The 18,615-nt window shown below is 43.7% G+C and overlaps 1 protein-coding gene across 1 annotated transcript; it reads left to right on the forward strand.

Annotated features, from left to right (window-relative positions):
* The first annotated feature begins 4,198 nt into the window (after positions 1 to 4,198).
* dnajc27 (DnaJ (Hsp40) homolog, subfamily C, member 27) lies at positions 4,199 to 13,276 on the forward strand. Its single transcript, XM_056301475.1, has 7 exons — positions 4,199 to 4,342; positions 5,480 to 5,562; positions 6,320 to 6,389; positions 7,761 to 7,925; positions 9,144 to 9,266; positions 10,538 to 10,698; positions 12,252 to 13,276. Exons 1-7 carry the CDS (start codon positions 4,256 to 4,258, stop codon positions 12,382 to 12,384), a joined length of 822 nt encoding a protein of 273 aa, XP_056157450.1. The 5' UTR covers positions 4,199 to 4,255; the 3' UTR covers positions 12,385 to 13,276.
* Positions 13,277 to 18,615: the final 5,339 nt, after the last annotated feature.

Raw genomic sequence — 18,615 nt, forward strand, 5'->3', positions numbered from 1 at the left:
GTATGGTGTCAAGGGGAGGAAACTGTAAGGACAGATGGTGGTGCATTTTACAAAAAGGGTGGAAAGGACTGTGGTGAATATGCATTTCAAGAAAAGAGAAACGAGTTTCCTCCGTAGGGTGTCTGAGCTCAGACATCGGAGGGAGCTCGGAGTAGAACTGCTGCTCCTTCACGCTGAACGCAGCCAGTTGGGGGTAGTTTGGGCCTCCTGGGCGCCTTCCTTTGGAAGTTTTCCGGGCACATCCAACTGGGAGGAGACCCTGGGGTAGACCCACAACTCGCTGGAGGGACTACATGTCCAGTCTGGCCTGGGAAGGCCTTGGGATCCCCTAGGAGGAGCTGCTGGAGGGCGTTGCTGGGGGAGAGGGACGTCTGAGGTGCCCTACTTAGCTTGCTGCCGCCGCAACCCGACCCCAGAGAAGTGGCTGGAGATGAGATGAGATGAGATGAGATGGGATGGGATGAGATGGGATGGGATGGGATGGGATGAGATGAGATGGGATGGGATGGGATGGGATGGGATGGGATGGGATGAGATGGGATGGGATGGGATGGGATGGGATGAGATGAGATGAGATGAGATGGGATGGGATGGGATGGGATGAGATGAGATGAGATGAGATGAGATGAGATGAGATGAGATGGGATGGGATGGGATGGGATGAGATGAGATGGGATGAGATGAGATGAGATGAGATGAGATGAGATGGGATGGGATGAGATGAGATGGGATGGGATGAGATGAGATGAGATGAGATGAGATGAGATGAGATGAGATGAGATGGGATGGGATGAGATGGGATGGGATGGGATGAGATGAGATGAGATGAGATGAGATGAGATGAGATGAGATGAGATGAGATGGGATGGGAGATGGAAGCGATAGAACTTCAACAACCTGAAAAACAAGCGGAGCCTTTTGGAGCTCGACACGTCACCACAGAAACCACTCGTGCGTCTTAAAACGCAGCCCGACTTCTGGTCGAGCCAAGTCTCAGTGAATCATCTTTCAAATGCCTGACGAGCTGAGGAGTGACTGAATCTCAGAATGAAACCGACGCCCTTTATGTTTCATATCAACACCAACATACCAGAAGTGGCGACAAGGCTAAACTGTGAGAAGTGATGATGAACAGCAACTTTTTCAAGCCACGTAAAAGCAGGAGAGACACCATTTAAACAAGATACACATCATCTCGTGGGAGGGGATATTGTAAGACTAACCTCATTTTGGCCCAAGCAAGATGTGAAGGCGTCACTCTCAGATTTGAGGCATATGTGACCAGAGAACTGCTCAAAATCTGAACTGTGTGTATTTTTTGCATGTGCGCAAGCATTTGTTGGTCATTATAATAAACGCAATGTACCGTCAGGGTTTTAACCGAGTCTTCAGATCTGGTTTGAAACCCCTGACAACGGTGCCAAATAATGATTTCAGTGCCTACGTTAATGGGATTTTGTGACATATCAGCGATGTAGAGGTTGACAGAATCACATTTATGTGCTCAGCCGTGACCTGAACACTGGTGTTTTCTTGACATATACACACACACGTGCACGCACGAGCGAGCGCACATTGACTGTATTAGATTTAAATTTCTCTGTGATAACTTGCTCGTTAAACCCAACACTGTGCTGCTGACTCCTGCAGCGCAGTGAGACGACGTCTTGTCTCGGCTGTTTGATGGAACAGGCCCTGCAGCTGGGAGGATGACAAGTTTCCTTTTCGGCTGATAAATCCACTTCACGCCGAATTTGCCCTTCCAGCCGCCTAATTTTTGGTTGCTCAGGATGCAAACTAACAGAGATTCTTATGCTCCCCCCCCCCCACCCCACCCATCACATTGCCAAACAAATTGAAAGTAAAAAAAAAAAAAAACTTGGTAAACCCTTTTACCACACGCTCGACTGTAGAGCGTTTCCTGTTTTCATGTATGTATGTGTGTGAGTCTTTTGTGTCATATTTTCATGTGATACTTATATCGCTTGTGTCAGACTCGTTATTTCCACGTTCCCAATGGCCCTCTGGGATTTCATCAGTGAGCCTTTACAGGAACAAAGAGGACGCCTGTCTTTTGTACTGCTATCCGGTTCCTCTGTTGTGGCATTGAAACCGTGTCTCTGATACATGCTGACGCAGCTGAGGGGTCTTGGGGGCTTCTTTAATGGACAAGTGGCTTCTTGGCTTCTCAGATGTCAACTCTGATTGCATTTTGCATCACTGACGTGTCTGTTTTTTTTAGTTTTTTGGTTGTCCGTCACTCAGCTGGCACCCTTTAGATCAGCGGTTCTTACTCCAGTCCAACCAGCTGCTGGGTTTCTCTTCTGCCAGGTGACTGAAAGCAAGATTATTACGATTATTTTTATTTTTAAAATTTTTTTTTGTTGCTTGGACGGTTTTGGACAATATATGAATATTTATGAGATATGCATCCTCAACAAGTCATGCATACGGTGTATTGTGCAGAGGACATCTGCTCAGATCATCTTCTTGCACTGTTATATTACATGAGCTTTAGGTTTACATTGGAAATGGCGGCGTTCATTTATAGAAAGAGTAGAGGAAATAGAAAGTCACTGTCCATCAACCCGGATAGATAGATAGATAGATAGACAGACAGACAGACAGATAGACAGATAGATAGATAGATAGATAGATAGATAGATAGATAGATAGATAGATAGATAGATAGATAGATAGATAGATAGATAGATAGATAGATAGATAGATAGATAGATAGATAGATAGATAGATAGATAGATAGATAGATAGACAGACAGACAGACAGACAGACAGACAGACAGACAGACAGACAGATAGATAGACAGACAGATAGATAGACAGATAGATAGACAGATAGATAGATAGATAGATAGATAGATAGATAGATAGATAGATAGATAGATAGATAGATAGATAGATAGATAGATAGATAGATAGATAGACAGACAGACAGACAGACAGACAGACAGACAGACAGATAGACAGACAGATAGATAGATAGATAGATAGATAGATAGATAGATAGATAGATAGATAGATAGATAGATAGATAGATAGATAGATAGATAGATAGATAGATAGATAGATAGATAGATAGATAGATAGATAGATAGACTGACAGATAGACAGACAGACAGATAGATAGACAGATAGATAGATAGATAGATAGATAGATAGATAGATAGATAGATAGATAGATAGATAGATAGATAGATAGATAGATGGTTAGATAGATGGATAGATAGATGGATAGATAGATGGTTAGATAGATAGATAGATAGATAGATAGATAGATAGATAGATAGATAGATAGATAGATAGATAGATAGATAGATAGATAGATAGATAGATAGATAGATAGATAGATAGATAGATAGATGGTTAGATAGATGGATAGATAGATGGATAGATAGATGGTTAGATAGACGGATAGATAGATAGATAGATAGATAGATAGATAGATAGATAGATAGATAGATAGATAGATAGATAGATAGATAGATACATAGACAGACAGACAGACAGACAGATAGACAGATAGACAGATAGCTAGATAGATAGATAGAAACTTTATTGGTCCATTGAGGAGATTGTTGTGCAATACACAGTAACAGTACAAAACATATTGTGGATATACCCCCCCCACACACACACACACGCACGCACGCACGCGCTCACGCATACACACAAGGCAAAAAAAAACAACAACAACAACAACAACAGAAAAACCTCCTCTGTCCGGTCAACAGGTATTGGATGAAACCGTGTTTCCTTTCGCACTCAGACATTTTTTTCTACTTTCGTAGTTCCAACGTCACGTCTGCGACGCCCCGCCGGTCCGCGTTTCGTTGGCTGACCGCAGGCGTGGCCCGCGGAGGTTTTGGCGACGAATCTGCGCGTGCGAACCCCACGCCGGGTGGACGTGAAGGGAAGGCGGCTCTAGCCGGTCCAAGTTACAGCCGGGCGGCCCGTTAGCGTTCGAGCTAGGCTACGCGGCTAGCGGACTGCGGTTCCGCCGTGGGACCGATGGCGGTCGACTCGCAGCCGTAGTTGAAAGGGGCTGAAAACATGGACCGAAAACCCGCTACGTTGTTTTATTGAAAGGGAGAGAGAGAGAGAGAGAGAGAGAGAGTGTGTGTGGGGGGGCGGGGCGGGGGATAATTGAGCTGAAGGGTCGTGCTAAACAGCGGCCAGCTTGCTAGCTTAGCCCGTCAGACTCCCGGTCGACGGCTGTCAACAAAGGAGTCCGGAGATGGACACCAACGTGCAAAAGAGACGCGAGAATAAGAAGTCCCTTCGCGTGAAGGTGATAAGCCTCGGGAATGCCGAAGTTGGGAAGGTAAGGTAGCTGTCTGGGCTTGGTGTGGTGCTGCCTGTGATAAACCGTATGGAAATATCTTCTGTGTGCACCATAAACTGTCTCACCTATATATATATATATATACTTCGCGTGCCACAATCCATCTACTCTATGCGCCGTTATCCATATGTAATCCGCCTCATACGTCTCTTATTATAGCATAAACCAGTGTTTATCAACCGGGGGTCCGCGGACCCCTAGTGGTCCGTGGTGTAATTGCAAGGGGTCCGTGAAAATAAAATATCTTAAAAAAAAAAAGATCCTATGACATTTATAGAAATAGGATTATTTTACTCAAATGTGACTGAGACCTTTATCTACCTAAACTATAAAGGGTAACGGGACTTTTTTCTCTAATTACATCTGTTTCACACGTGTGATTTATTGTATTTTAATAAGAGATCTCGCTCCCGTCTGCATTGCTAAAAGTTACTGCATAAAAAGGCTGTTGTTACATATATCTGAAAGTTACTGCATAAGAATTCTGTTTTGTTACATATATCTGAAAGTTACTGCATAAGAATTCTGTTTTGTTACATATATCTGAAAGTTACTGAATACATATTCTGTTTTGTTACATATATCTGAAAGTTACTGCATAAGAATTCTGTTTTGTTACATATATCTGAAAGTTACTGAATACATATTCTGTTTTGTTACATATATCTGAAAGTTACTGCATAAGAATTCTGTTTTGTTACATATATCTGAAAGTTACTGCATACATATTCTGTTTTGTTACATATATCTGAAAGTTACTGCATAAGAATTCTGTTTTGTTAACTATACCTAAGTTACAACTGAAAGCTCTTATTTTTGCCCCAAAGAGTGAATAAATGCTATAATGCAATTTAAAATGCAGTTTCTACTGTTTCTATCAAATTGCAACCCCCCTCCCCCAAGATCAGGTGGAGGGGTCCTCAGGGTAGATCAAAAATACGCAGGGGGTCCAGGACCCCAAAAAGGTTGAGAACCACTGGCATAAACCATATGTACTCTGCAGCATAAATTGGTTATATCTGCTCTCTAATGCGTACCATAATCCATATACTACATCTACCCAATATTTCTCGTCTGTGTACCATAAACCATATATGTCTACTTCTGTTTGTATAGAGCTGCATCATTAAACGATACTGTGAGAAGAGATTCGTGCCCAAGTACTTGGCTACAATAGGGATTGACTATGGTGTCACAAAGTAAGTAAATAAACTGTCTAATTAATCATTGGTTATTAACTAACGATCTCCTTATGTTTGTAAGAATCATAATAATTTGTATATATACACGTAGCCCTGACATGCAATGTCAGCTGTTCATTTCTGTTGGGGTTTTTTATATGTAGAACCAAGAAGGAGTGCTCGGTGATAGAGATAGCATATGTATTATTCATGAACAGACCAGTTGGTGAGTGTAAACACAAGCAAGTCTGTCTCAGAGCTGGACGCAACAGAGGCTGGACTGAGAGCAGCAGCCCCCACTGTCAGAGAGTATTATATCTACTAAAGTGTCCACCAGCAATATTCTGTAACCCTACCAGCTCCAACTGACCATCCCTGACCTCTGACCTCCCTGTGGAATTGGGGTGGGGCAGACAAAAGAACATTTCCCCATGTGTTAAAAGACAGACCCTACTTTGCTGCCTGAGTGTGTGTGTGTGTGTGTCTGTGTGTGTGTGAGGCTGGTTGAAAGTATGACATGACACTATCAGTGTTGACATTACTCGGACAAACAATCAAATTCTATTCACTAAACTGTGGGAAATAATGCAAGATACAGCTCAGACAGCCATTCATTGTCAAAAGCAGCTTAAAATTTTGTTTGTTTGACTGGCGTCTGCTTTTTTGCATCCCGAGATCGAGACAGGGACCCACCTCCAGTCTGTGTGTGGTGCTAAATGTCATGTGCATTTCTTTGCAACATTATGATGTGCTTTTTGGGTGTGTGTCTTGTCAGAGTCCAGGTGCGAGACAGAGAGATTAAAGTCAACATCTTCGACATGGCAGGACATCCTTTCTTCTATGAGGTGAGGGGGCTCTGAAACTATGAGATTAATAACATACATGATAACAAAGTAACAGCATAGTAACAGAGTGTTAAATGGTAACTGGATTGCATTTATATAGTGCTTTTCTAGCTACAACAGCCACTCAAAGTGCTTTACAATCAATGAATACCTCACATGCCATGCAAGGCAACAACCAGCTTACCGGGAGCAGTTAGTGGTTAGGTGTCTTGCTCAAAGACACCTCGACATTTTTGCAAGGAGGAGCCGACAATCGAACCGGCAACCCTCTAGTTACCAGACGACCTGCTCTACCTCCTGCGCCACCATTGCCCCCATAGTTACACACTTGTAGCATGGTATCAGAGTATCACCATGGTTACACAGTAACAGCATAGAAACAGTATCGCCATGATTACACACATGCTAGTAATGCAGAAAGATTTCAATAAATTATTTGCAGTCGCAGGTTACATTTGTGGTTTCTGCCGTTGATGATTGCAGAATACTGTAATGTCAGTGGCACTGAGACACCGAATTTAATTTAGAACATATGCTGGTTTTGAAAGTCATCCAAATGTGTATACAATATGCCCCAAGTGAGGTAAAAGGATTTGTGGTAATTGTGTTTAAAATGTGTTATTACTTATGTGTATTAATTCATCGAAAGACTATTTCCACATAACTACATCTGCTAAACTGGAAAATTAGCTGGCTGTGTTAGACCCATCATTATAGATAAACAACTGATCTGGAAAAAGGGCTTAACCAGGAGGAATTTGACAGAAATGTGCAAGCATGTAAACCTTTGGTTCAGCAGTCAGCTTTGGTAAACTACTCTACCAAGGTTAAGACTAATTCACTTTTTGACATTCCCCTTGGTGGACCTGTATGTCATTCTACTGCCTCACCACTAAGTGGCAATGTAGTACTAAGAGTTTGACATATATACTCATCGAACTTAGAGTAGTAGAGACACTGAGGTCACACGACCACATTTTGCATGTTCTTTCTTTTTGATATGTTAGTATGATCATTAACAGTGCGTGTTGAGTGGGTGCCAGGTCCCCCTGATGGTTGAAAAACTTCTGTTTTGTGGGTCCAGGAGTAGCTGTCACCATGGTAACTGCTCAAAAACACGTCAATCAGATCACACCCCCCCCCATTCAACTTTGACCTCTGAACACAGTGATAATTCAGCCCAGCTCATCTTTCTTTCTTGTTTTCTTTCTTACGGAGCAAAGTGGACCAGTTACAAAATGATATTTTCCATGTTTTTCATATCTGCTTGATGAATGTTGGTTAAAATTTCTTAGGCAAATCAAATCTCTCTTCCCTGCTTCTCCCTCCCTCCTCTCTGTCCCTGTGTATTGTGTCCCCCTGTCTGTCCAGGTTCGTAATGAGTTCTATAAGGACTCTCAAGGGGTGGTGCTGGTCTACGATGTGGGGCTGAGGGAGAGCTTTGATGCCCTGGACAGCTGGCTGGGGGAGATGAAGCAGGAGATGGGCTCTCAGGCGAACATGGACAGCATCGTCTTTGTTGTCTGTGCCAATAAGGTAAACGATCTGAGTGGACGCCAGACAAACTAACAGCCACTGTGACTATTTAACAGCCAGCCAGATGTTTTAGAGCGGAGCAAGTCCGCCACACGATGGTCAGTTTACCTGGTAAAGTGGCTGCTGGTGTAGGCATTAATGGTTAAATGTCACCCTCATCTCTGTAGTGTTGAAATAAGTTGCTAATACCGAATGTGTCCAGTTTGAAGAAAAATACTCATTGACTGTGGTTTATTATGCAATGTGTAAAACTGAGATCAGAGCTTCAAGCCTGTCATTATAGCAAATGACTGACGGAGTTGCACCTCTCTCTCTCTCTCTCTCTCTCTCTCTCTCTCTCTCTCTCTCTCTCTCTCTCTCTCTCTCTCTCAACAAGCAAGAGAGAGAGTAACTTATTTATTGACATGTTACTCGGGGCTTTTGGTATAAAATTTTAGTCGTGGGTAAAATCTCTGATACAATACTCCATTTTATCTGAGTATCAGCCCAATAGCTGATACCAGTATTGGTATCGGTGCGTCCCTACTTGTCAGAGTAGAAAACCAGCAGGACTACTGCTTTTTAATGGTGTTGTTTGTTTTTTGTTGCTCTCTCTTGATTTTGATCTGCAGTACCTTCATTTTGGTATGAGTCCATGAGCCCTGGTAAGGTGTAAAGCACATACATTTGATTAGTAGTCATAGTGATAGTAATCCTGGGGGTTCCTGGAGGACTGGAGTTGAGACCCATATGAAAATGGACTGGACTAAAACCATAAGAAATTACTCTAGTATTTCCTGTTTTTTTTTCATCATAGTACAATCTAAACATTATAGCCAATACTATACAAAGTACTCTAGTATTTCCTGTGTTTTTTGTTGTATTACGATAGAATTACAGTAATATAGTACTCCAATAGTATATAAAGTGTTCCTATAGTATTACTGTCAAAGTGCTGTGGTATATTAGTGCTTGTGTAGTAATGTAATGAACACAGAAAATACTATATTGATTTTGTTTTTCTGTGGTTTTACTATTGTCCATTTCGGGACCCAGAGCTGTAAAGGATTTATCCTGTAAAACTGAAGAAATGTTGTTACTTAAAATGACCCGACCTGGCTCGCCTGCTATCCTATCCTGTCATCATTTGGTTCATTTCTGTGTCCTCCATCATTACACTTACGCTGCTGATCTTGTATTTGTGTATCCTTGTGTGTGTGTGTGTGTGTGTGTTGTCAGGTGGACCTCACTAAGCGGCGGGTGGTTGACGAGGGGGAGGGGAGGTTGTGGGCAGAGTCTCGAGGATTCCACTACTTTGAGACGTCGGCACAGAGTGGAGAGGGAATCAACGAGATGTTCCAGGTACACATACACACACACACACACACACACACAGTCAGGACGGAATCCGCATTGTTCCTCCTGGATCCGAGATTCGACAATCGGTCGGCGTCTCCTTTCCAGCACCTGTCATCAAAAAAGGTTTGCATTGTAATTCGGTGGCCTATAGATATTTAAGAATATAACTTGAGGAGAGGAATTCAGCTGAAGAGCCACATATTCAAAAGAAGCAAAATAAGATATCTTCTTGCATTTGAGCAAGTCGTTACACAAAATGACAGCTCCATCTCCTTTCTTATGCTGTCTGGTTTCGCTCACAAAACTGAAATCGGCAGGGGTTGACTCAATAAGAACAGTTGCGCTGTTGTCTGGGTCTAACCAAGTTTCAGTTAAAAACATAGAATTGAGGCACGTCCGGGTAGCGTGGCAGTCTATTCCGTTGCCTACCAACACGGGGATCGCCTGATCGAATCCCTGTGTTACCTCCGGCTTGGTGGGGCATCCCTACAGACACAATTGGCCATGCCTGCGGGTGGTAAGCCGGATGTGAGTATGTGTTCTGGTCACTGCACTGCTGCCTCCTCTGGTCGGTCAGGGTGCCTGTTCGAAGGGGAGAGGGAACTGGGGAGAATAGCGTGATCCTCCCACGTGCTACGTCCCCCTGGCAAAACTGCTCAGTGTCAGGTGAAAAGAAGCGGCTGGCGACTCCACATGTATCGGAGGAGGCATGTGATAGTCTGCAGCCCTCCCCGGATCGGCAGAGGGGGTGGAGCAGCGACTGGGATGGCTCGGAAGAGTGGGGTAATTGGCCGGATACATTTGGGGAGAAAAAGGCGAAAAAAATCCCAAAAAACCCATAAAATTGAGATTATGCTTGGTGATAATATCGTTGATTAAACATTTTTTTCCTGCCAAAGACCTGATGTTTAGTGGTGCTAAATGTAGTGTGTTAAAAGTAATAGAAGAACACATTTAAGTGCAAAAAGTTATCACACCAAGAAATAAAATGATAAAATCAGTGAGGGCATGCCCGTGGACTGATTCTGATTCTGAACCTCAGAGAAGGGTCAGCAACACGGTGTCGTCAGAAAATTTGACCAAATAGCCACCCTCCTGAGTGCTCTTGCATCCACCTGGACTCGGTAGCTAGGTCCAGACCCAAACACAGACGCAAAGACAATGCACAAGGTCAAAAATAATGGACTTCTCAGGGGTCAAGCCTGGTATTAATGACTGTGTATGTGTGTGTGTGTGTGTGTGTGTGTGTGCCTGCGTGTGCTCCCGTGCTCCAGGCCTTCTTCTCCTCTATAACAGACATGTGTGAAAATGGCGGAAAGCGCCCAGTGTCGGAGGTGAATGTGGGCTTCACCAAGGAGCAGGCTGACACTATTCGACGCATACGCAACAGCAAAGACTCTTGGGATATGCTGGGGGTGAAGCCTGGCGCTACACGGTGAGTACTGAACAGGAAAGAGACCCCCCCCCTGCAGTGGAACGTAGGTTTCTTTTCCTTTCTGTTTGGCACAACACAACGTTGGGATACAACACCGGTGCACAGACTATTCATGAAGTTCTAACAGCGTGAAATAGTGACAGTGTCTGTTAAGGTAGTGTAGTCAAAAAAATCATCAGGAGGGCGTCCGAGTAGTGTAGCAGTCTATTCCGTTGCCTACCAACACGGGGATCTCTGGTTTGAATCCTCATGTTACCTTCAGCTTGGTTGGCTGTGTCTGCTGGTGGGAAGCTGGATTTGGGTATGTGTCCTGGTCGATGCACTAGCACCTCCTCTGGTCGGTCGGAGTGCCTGTTTGGAGGGGGGGGGGGAGTAACTAGGGGGAATAGTGTGATCCTCCCACGCGCTACGTCCCGCTGGTGGAACTCCTCACTGTCAGGTGAAAAGAAGCGTCTGGCGACTCCATGTATCGGATGAAGTATGTGGTAGTCTGCAGCCCTCCCTGGATCGGCAGAGGGGGTGGAGCAGCAATTGGGATGGCTCGGAAGAGTGGGGTAATTGGCCGGGTACAACTGGGGAGAAAAACAGGGAAAAATCCACACAAAAAAAAAATCATCAGATAACCAACCCATCTTGTGGAGGTCCTGCCTCTACTCTAAACATCAAGTTGGCTGTAATGTAGTGACCCTGCTGGTCTAGTTTGAGTTTATTTCTGGTTTCCTGGATATCCAGCTCATAAATTGTTGCTGTGTTTATCTCAAAAATGTGTCAGTCCTGTATTCCGTATAATCTGTTAGTCACCTACCAAAGACATTTGAAGCTTTAGGGAGTTAATGTCTTACTGTACCATCAATGTCTAACTGTACTATCAGACTAAGTCTACCTTTAACCTTAAGTCCAACTATATAATCTAATCCTACCCTCTGCCTCTGGTGTCTGTATCCCACACCAGATATCACTGGAGCTGTACTGTCCAGGCAAGGCTGTAATATCATGTATGTGGTTAATGGGGATATGGACTAGCATGGCGAAAGCTAACAAATTAGACATAATGTGTATGGGGATATGTGCTACAACATCTCTTGTTGAAGTTAAAGGGGTTCTGCGCTAGCATGGTTAATACTGTCATACCACATGTAGTGAGCAAGCTAGCTTTATGCCTTCCTCCCTTGGGTCAACTGTGTGTGTGTGTGTGTGTGTGTGTGTGTGTGTGTGTGTGTGTGTGTGCGTGTGTGTGTGCGTGTGCGTGTGTGCGTGCGTGCGTGCATGTGAGTATAGAAGTGGTTAATCTGGTCGAGGCACTCCTAATGGGATTCCTAATCACTTCCTGCTATAAATTCACTTCTTTCTCTCTCCCCCTCTCTCTGTTCTCACACATGCAAACACACATGCATACACACATGTACAAACACATACATACATACACACACACACACACACACACACACACACACATGCATACATGCAGACACAGACACTCATAGACACAAAAAAACCCCAACTCATGTTCCACCATGTGTGTCTCTAACCTTCGTTTCTGCCTTTGTTTCCAGGGAGGAGGTTAACAAGGCGTACAGGAAGTTGGCCGTGCTTCTGCATCCTGACAAGTGTGTCGCCCCAGGCAGTGAGGACGCCTTCAAGGCTGTGGTCAATGCCCGCACCTCTTTGCTCAAAAACATCAAATAATTACACACACACACACACACACACACACTTCTCTGTGTCTCTGTCTCTCTCAGTCTGCAGACTGACTGAACCACTCATCCAAACCCCTTGGTGACATGAACTTTAACCCCTCTTCTATCACACAAAGACACTAAAAAACTTTTTTAATGCCCCCCCCCTGCACACACACACATATACACACACCTCTACATAGCCAACATATTTATTTATTTATTGGTCTTTCGATCATAATCGTTTATGTGTCATGTTGCTTGCAGTCTTGGTCATACTGTATGCCAAACTTTTAGCTTATTTTAAAAGCAGTTTTGATTTCCATACTCTTTATCAACTTATCCTTATGAACTGGTATTTTTGAGTGCGTGTGTGTGTGGGTGAGTGCATGTGTGTGCATATGAGTGAGGTTGTACCCTCATACTCGGTCCATGCATGACATCAGATCTCAGGAAGTTTACCTCCAGCTAGTACAGACCTAACACATATAGACTCCACCCATTTTCATAGCAGATGTGCCACCTGGGAAACATCTGGGGTCCGCAAGGTCAGGGCTGAGTGGACAGGTAAAACTCTGGTTTGACAGGTCAGCTTATCCCATGTCACTCAGCGTAGTCTAGTCAGCCATTTTGAACACAGATTGTAAATACACCTACTGTTGATGGTGACAGAAGATGACTGTGTCAAGTGATGGCAGGAAGTAGATTTGTGCGGTGTCTGATGACCTGTCAGGTTGAGATGTCAATTTGTATAAAGGGGCAAATTTAGCTGTAACAATCTAAAGCCCTTCTGGGTGTTTATTTACCCCACCTCAAAAAGACAGTGTTCGTGGTGGTAGCTGCTATGACTGGTAAATGACTTTTACTTTGCCGATTGTTAATTTAAAGCTGTTAATGCCGCCTGCTGCAGTCATTAACCCTCTAGCTAGCCAAGTTTTAATCTCGGTACCATCTGTTAGTATTTTTACTTGCCAGGTAAATGTGTTGGAGAAAACAGGGCCTTCGGATTACAAGGTTCCCAATCAAAGTCACTACAGGATACCATAAGCAAATATTTCCCAGCATCCTGTTGGTGTTTATCTCCTAGCCTACCCCAGCTTCTTGTTATTTCAACCAATAAAGCCAAATGAATTAGAGAGAAGGTAATGCTTAATGTAGAGCAGACAATTTGAATGTTCTTTGTTGCCAAACCACAATAGTTAACCGTCAGCATGCATGCCCCCCCCCCCCACACACACACACACTCACTCACACTCACCCGTCTCTCCCTCTAACTACCCTCGGTCGCCTGCTGATGACATCACTATGTCACTCGGTTGTAATTAGTTCGCTTGTGTCATCAGAAAGGCCAAACTAAATTAAGGAATCTATGAGTAAGGTTGGTAAGAGACATTGGAGCCAAACTGGAACCCTTCCAGTCCAGTGGAACGGCTACCATGACCTCCTATTGGCCTCTGTTTAAACTGGTCACTAGTCTGTTGGCAGAGAAACCAGTTCACTACTCTGTTTTAGCCAATTTGGTTTACAGAGGGAGATGGCTAGGGGCTGGCTGTAAATGTTAGGTTGCTGGTTTAAATCCACCACCTGACTGGGATGAACTAGGTAGTTAAACGGAAATGCTCTCCAGTATCTTCAATGTAGTTGCCAACTTGTTTGCTGGTTTAAATCCACCACCTGACTGGGATGAACTAGGTAGTTAAACGGAAATGCTCTCCAGTATCTTCAATGTAGTTGCCAACTTGTTTCCATCTATTGGGAAATGATTTAAAGAGTTTGTTTTGGAAGTTTGTTTGAATTGTAATTACCGTGCAAATCAGATGTATACTTAAATTAGATCACTTTAAGCTGAAAAAAAACACCCTCTCTTTTGAGCAGGATAACATCACCAAAATATCCTACATGAATATCCTCGTTGATACCAGACCTCATTATAATGTGGTTGGACATCATGTAGAATTGTACACACAAAAAAGAAATTCACAGTCCGCGGTGGTGTAGCGGTCTAAGCATCGGCTTTGTGTCGATGCAGTTGCCCACTGGGGACTGGGGTTCGCACCCCGGTCTCGTCAGATCCGACTATGGCCGGACTCGATGAAGCAGCAATCATTGGCAACGCTGTCTTCGGGAGGGGGGGCAGAGTCGGCTTGTGTTCGTCACGTGAATGCGTCTCTGTGTGTGTCGGAAAAGACAGTGGTTCGGCCTGGAGTCGCCTTGTCACGAAAGTGGGGAGGCGGTCTCCTTCGAGACTGCCGGCGGGAGAGATGCAGTTGGTGAACGCACGCAGTACGAGGGTGGGTGTTTGAATTAAAATAGGGATCGATTGGCCATTAAATTGGGAGAAAATCATAAATAAATAAAGATAAAAAAAAGAAATTCACTTCAGTGTCAGGAGCTTCCATCATGGCTTCTGAAGGCTTCACCGATTGTCCCATTGGACTGTGTAGAAGGCCGGCCAGATGGTTCAGCAAAGTGGTTTCTCGATCCTGAAGCGGTCAGCGAAGCTTTTGTCTTTACGAGTCTAAACGGTGTCTTCTCACAATGTTTTGATGGTTTGGATTCAAAGTGAACCCATCTTTTCTGTCATCATGTGACTTAAAAAAAAAAATCCATTGCTTCTGACATCCTTTACTGACATCAGCGTCTCCATCTCAGGATGGCACAAGAACGTTTTTCATGTGATGTTTCCGTTTAGTTTTTTTCTGTTTGCAACTTCAGAATTCATACAAAAGACTTAAGTTAGCCACGAAGCTGCTATTCTATTTTCTGCAGTTGACCTTTTTTAGCACGTGTGCAAGAGTAAGAGCAGTCACGTTACGACGTTATCCCAGAAATGGCAGCGCGAAGACCTAAATGACCCAGTCATCAAAACCACATGTGCTCAGACATTAATTGAATCAGCTCCGTCACCCTGACTGATGGTGAAAACCGATGAGATAAAAATGAAGAAGTCTTCTGTCAAGTTTCCAGAAGTCAAGTCTTTAATGTATGTCCGTGCACCCCGCACAACCACCCACAATCCCCTTCTGCTTCATTACCTCCTTGACCTCAACAGGAAAGTTTACATAAGGACGAAGATGAGGATGATGAGGGTTTTCTGCATTGGATAATCGAGACTGATAAAAATGGCAGTGTGCCGGTTTATCGCGTCCGACCCGTGTCATATACGCTGAGCCCTGACGGACACGGGGCGGATGTTCCGTCCTCGTTCTTTATTGTTATATCGATATCCAGGAAAGTGAAAATATGTGTGTTTTTTAATGTGATTTGTGCGTCCTGATCGATTTACGCAACGCTGTTTCGACGTGGTCACATTATGTTACGGCACCCTCACAAGATAATTTTCATGGTAATTTCGTCCTTTGTAAAGCTAAAACAGGGACGATAGACATGAATGTGGGCTGAAGATGGGGAGGAAGACGCTGTGATCAGAACCTAGGCCTTAACGAGTCGCTGAGTCGGTCGCTGGGTCTTCAAACATCTGTCTCCACACATCTGTCTGCGTTCCCCTCCAACTACTACTGGAAAGACTCCTCTGACAAAAGGACGGACAAGTAAACCTCATTAAAAAAAGTCTTTTAAACGTGGGTTTTCCTCCATCTGGGTCTGCATTCTGCTCTCCCACCGGTCCACTTCATCTCATAGTCTTCAGATGGAGACTCCTGTTACAAGGAGAGCTTGCGCCGTTTTTAAAAAGGGACACCTCCTCTGACCAAAGCACTCCTGCAGCAGGCGTTAAACACGCTATAGTTTCCTGTAAACACCTGAATTCATCTCAAAAAGATTATAAATAACTTGTTTTACTGAATATCCTTTTTTTAAATTTTAATAATGTTTTGTTTGGTTTTTTTTGTTTTAAAACTGAGTTGTGGGTTTCCGGAAGAAATAGTCTTGCGGTGCATTTCAGTGTTGGTGAAAATGAAACCTTTAGCTAGTCGGTTGGTGCTGGATGGCGCTGAGACCACTGGAGAACACCAATCACGGTTTTTAAATCTGAGCTAAACATGGCTTCTGTGCGTCCTGTCCCGTCACCGATGTGCTAAGATGATTCGAAACGGCACTCAGAAAGACGATTTAATATGAACCGATGATCTGGTACGTTCTAAAACTCACTTCCTGTTGTTTCTGTCCTGTTAATATCAGTGTGTCTATTATAACCTTTATATTACTTATTCTGTGAAATAATCAATTGTGGCTGAGATTGCGGCATGTTGATTTGTAGTGTGATTTGTGTGTACAGATAGGCTCCAGCATCCCCGCGACCCTGAGAGCAGGATAAGCGGTTTGGATAATGGATGGATGGATGGATGGATGGATGAATGCGTGCTTGTTTGAGGTTATCATATGAGGGGCCGTACAAGCCATAATTCATTCTGGCCCTCACACACATACATTCTCCTTTCACATACATAAGTTTTCACTCTCACACATACATTCTCCTTTCACATACATTTACAAGGAGAATGTATGTGTGAGAGGGCCAGAATGAATTATGGCTTGTACGACCCCTCATAAGGAGAATGTGTGTGTGTGAAAGTGAAAATATATGTGTGTGTGTGAGAGGGCCAGAATGAATTATGGCTTGTACGACCCCTCATAAGGAAAATGTGTGTGTGAAAGTGAAAATATATGTGTGTGTGTGAGAGGGCCAGAATGAATTATGGCTTGTACGACCCCTCATAAGGAGAATGTGTGTGTGTGAAAGTGAAAATATATGTGTGTGTGTGAGAGGGCCAGAATGAATTATGGCTTGTACGACCCCTCATAAGGAGAATGTGTATGTGTGTGAAAGTGAAAATATATGTGCGTGCGTGAGAGGGCCAGAATGAATTATGGCTTGTACGACCCCTCATAAGGAGAATGTGTATGTGTGTGAAAGTGAAAATATATGTGCGTGCGTGAGAGGGCCAGAATGAATTATGGCTTGTACGACCCCTCATAAGGAGAATGTGTGTGTGTGAAAGTGAAAATATATGTGTGTGCGTGAGAGGGCCAGAATGAATTATGGCTTGTATAATCCCTCTTACGATGAAGCGTGTCGGACACACTTACACCAGTGTTTCACACTTGAGCAGCACAAGCAGGTGCAGATGTCTCACTTTGTGTTGCGGCGGGTCTCTTGAGTGTCACGTGCACATGTGTGTATGTGTAAGTGGCCCCCTTGCCTGTTCTCCTCTGTGAAATGAGGCACTAAAGATGTGCATGTACCTCCTGATTGGTCCAAACAATAATAAAAAAAAAACAAACATGTAGTTTTCACTTTTCTCCCACTCTGGTCTCCCTAATTTGTGTGTGTGTGTGTGTGTGTGGCAGGGGCTTTGATAAATAGACTGGCTAATAATTAACAAATACAAATGATGATGATGTGTCAGTTTCTCTGGATGTTATTAATCCAGATATTACAAATCTTGTTTACATGGTGTATGTTTCTGAAGGTGTGTGTGTGTGTCTTCGCTATTTAATCTGCCCGCACTCCTTTTCGCTGTATGTGTGTCAGCTTTTGCTAACCGTATGTGTGTGTTCGCTGTCCATATGTTGATGTGTTTGCCGGTGGTGTGCGGCCTGCCACTCTCTAAAGTAATCAGCCTTACCCAGCCACTGATCCCGATTACACCCACAATCCCCTGTGGCTGCTGACCTCACGGCGCCCAGCCCGGCTTCTGTCCTCACATCCAAGCGCTGTCACGGTGACATCAGAAAACCTCCACCACAGGTAAAAACCACACAACCTCCAACTTGCAAAATCCCACCACTGCAGTCTCATGTGAAGTGAATACAGAGTCATTTATCTTGTCTGTTACAGCTTAACTCCTGTTGCAGCACTTGAAATGTATGTGTTTCAAAAAAGAAAAGCATTCATTTCTAAAAATTACAACTCTTGATACCTGAGTTAAATTCTCTCGTTATTCGGTAAATATGTAAAAACTGAAGAAAACGGTCCTACGTAAGTGCGTCAAATTTCTACTTCCACTTAACTCAAGTTGAAGCAGCAAAAACTGCCTAAAGTGAAAGTTTGTGTTCCTGCTAACCGATATGCAGAGCATTAAAAAGCAACGATGCACGAGTCCTCGTCCCAGGCGCCGATCACATGACTTGGAACCATGTGACTTAAAAGGAGAATCTTAGAACAAAAGCATGCGCTCTCTCCGGGACATGATACGCATTTAAAGTCCTGCGTAATTCTGCAGAAAATTCCAGTTTCGTGGAATTAATCAGTGAAACTTGTCCCAGTTTAAACAAACTT

Source organism: Lampris incognitus, chromosome 21 (assembly GCF_029633865.1).
Source record: "Lampris incognitus isolate fLamInc1 chromosome 21, fLamInc1.hap2, whole genome shotgun sequence".
In the NCBI taxonomy this organism is placed as follows: Eukaryota; Metazoa; Chordata; class Actinopteri; order Lampriformes; family Lampridae; genus Lampris; species Lampris incognitus.

What these genes read in the sequence shown, in the direction of transcription:
- dnajc27 (XM_056301475.1), top strand. Translation starts at nt 4,256, where the DNA reads ATGGACACCAACGTGCAAAAGAGACGCGAGAATAAGAAGTCCCTTCGC. An exon ending in GACATCCTTTCTTCTATGAG is followed by an intron (nt 6,390 to 7,760) that starts GTGAGGGGGCTC and finishes CTGTCTGTCCAG; the next exon opens with GTTCGTAATGAGTTCTATAA. An exon ending in TTGTTGTCTGTGCCAATAAG is followed by an intron (nt 7,926 to 9,143) that starts GTAAACGATCTG and finishes GTGTGTTGTCAG; the next exon opens with GTGGACCTCACTAAGCGGCG.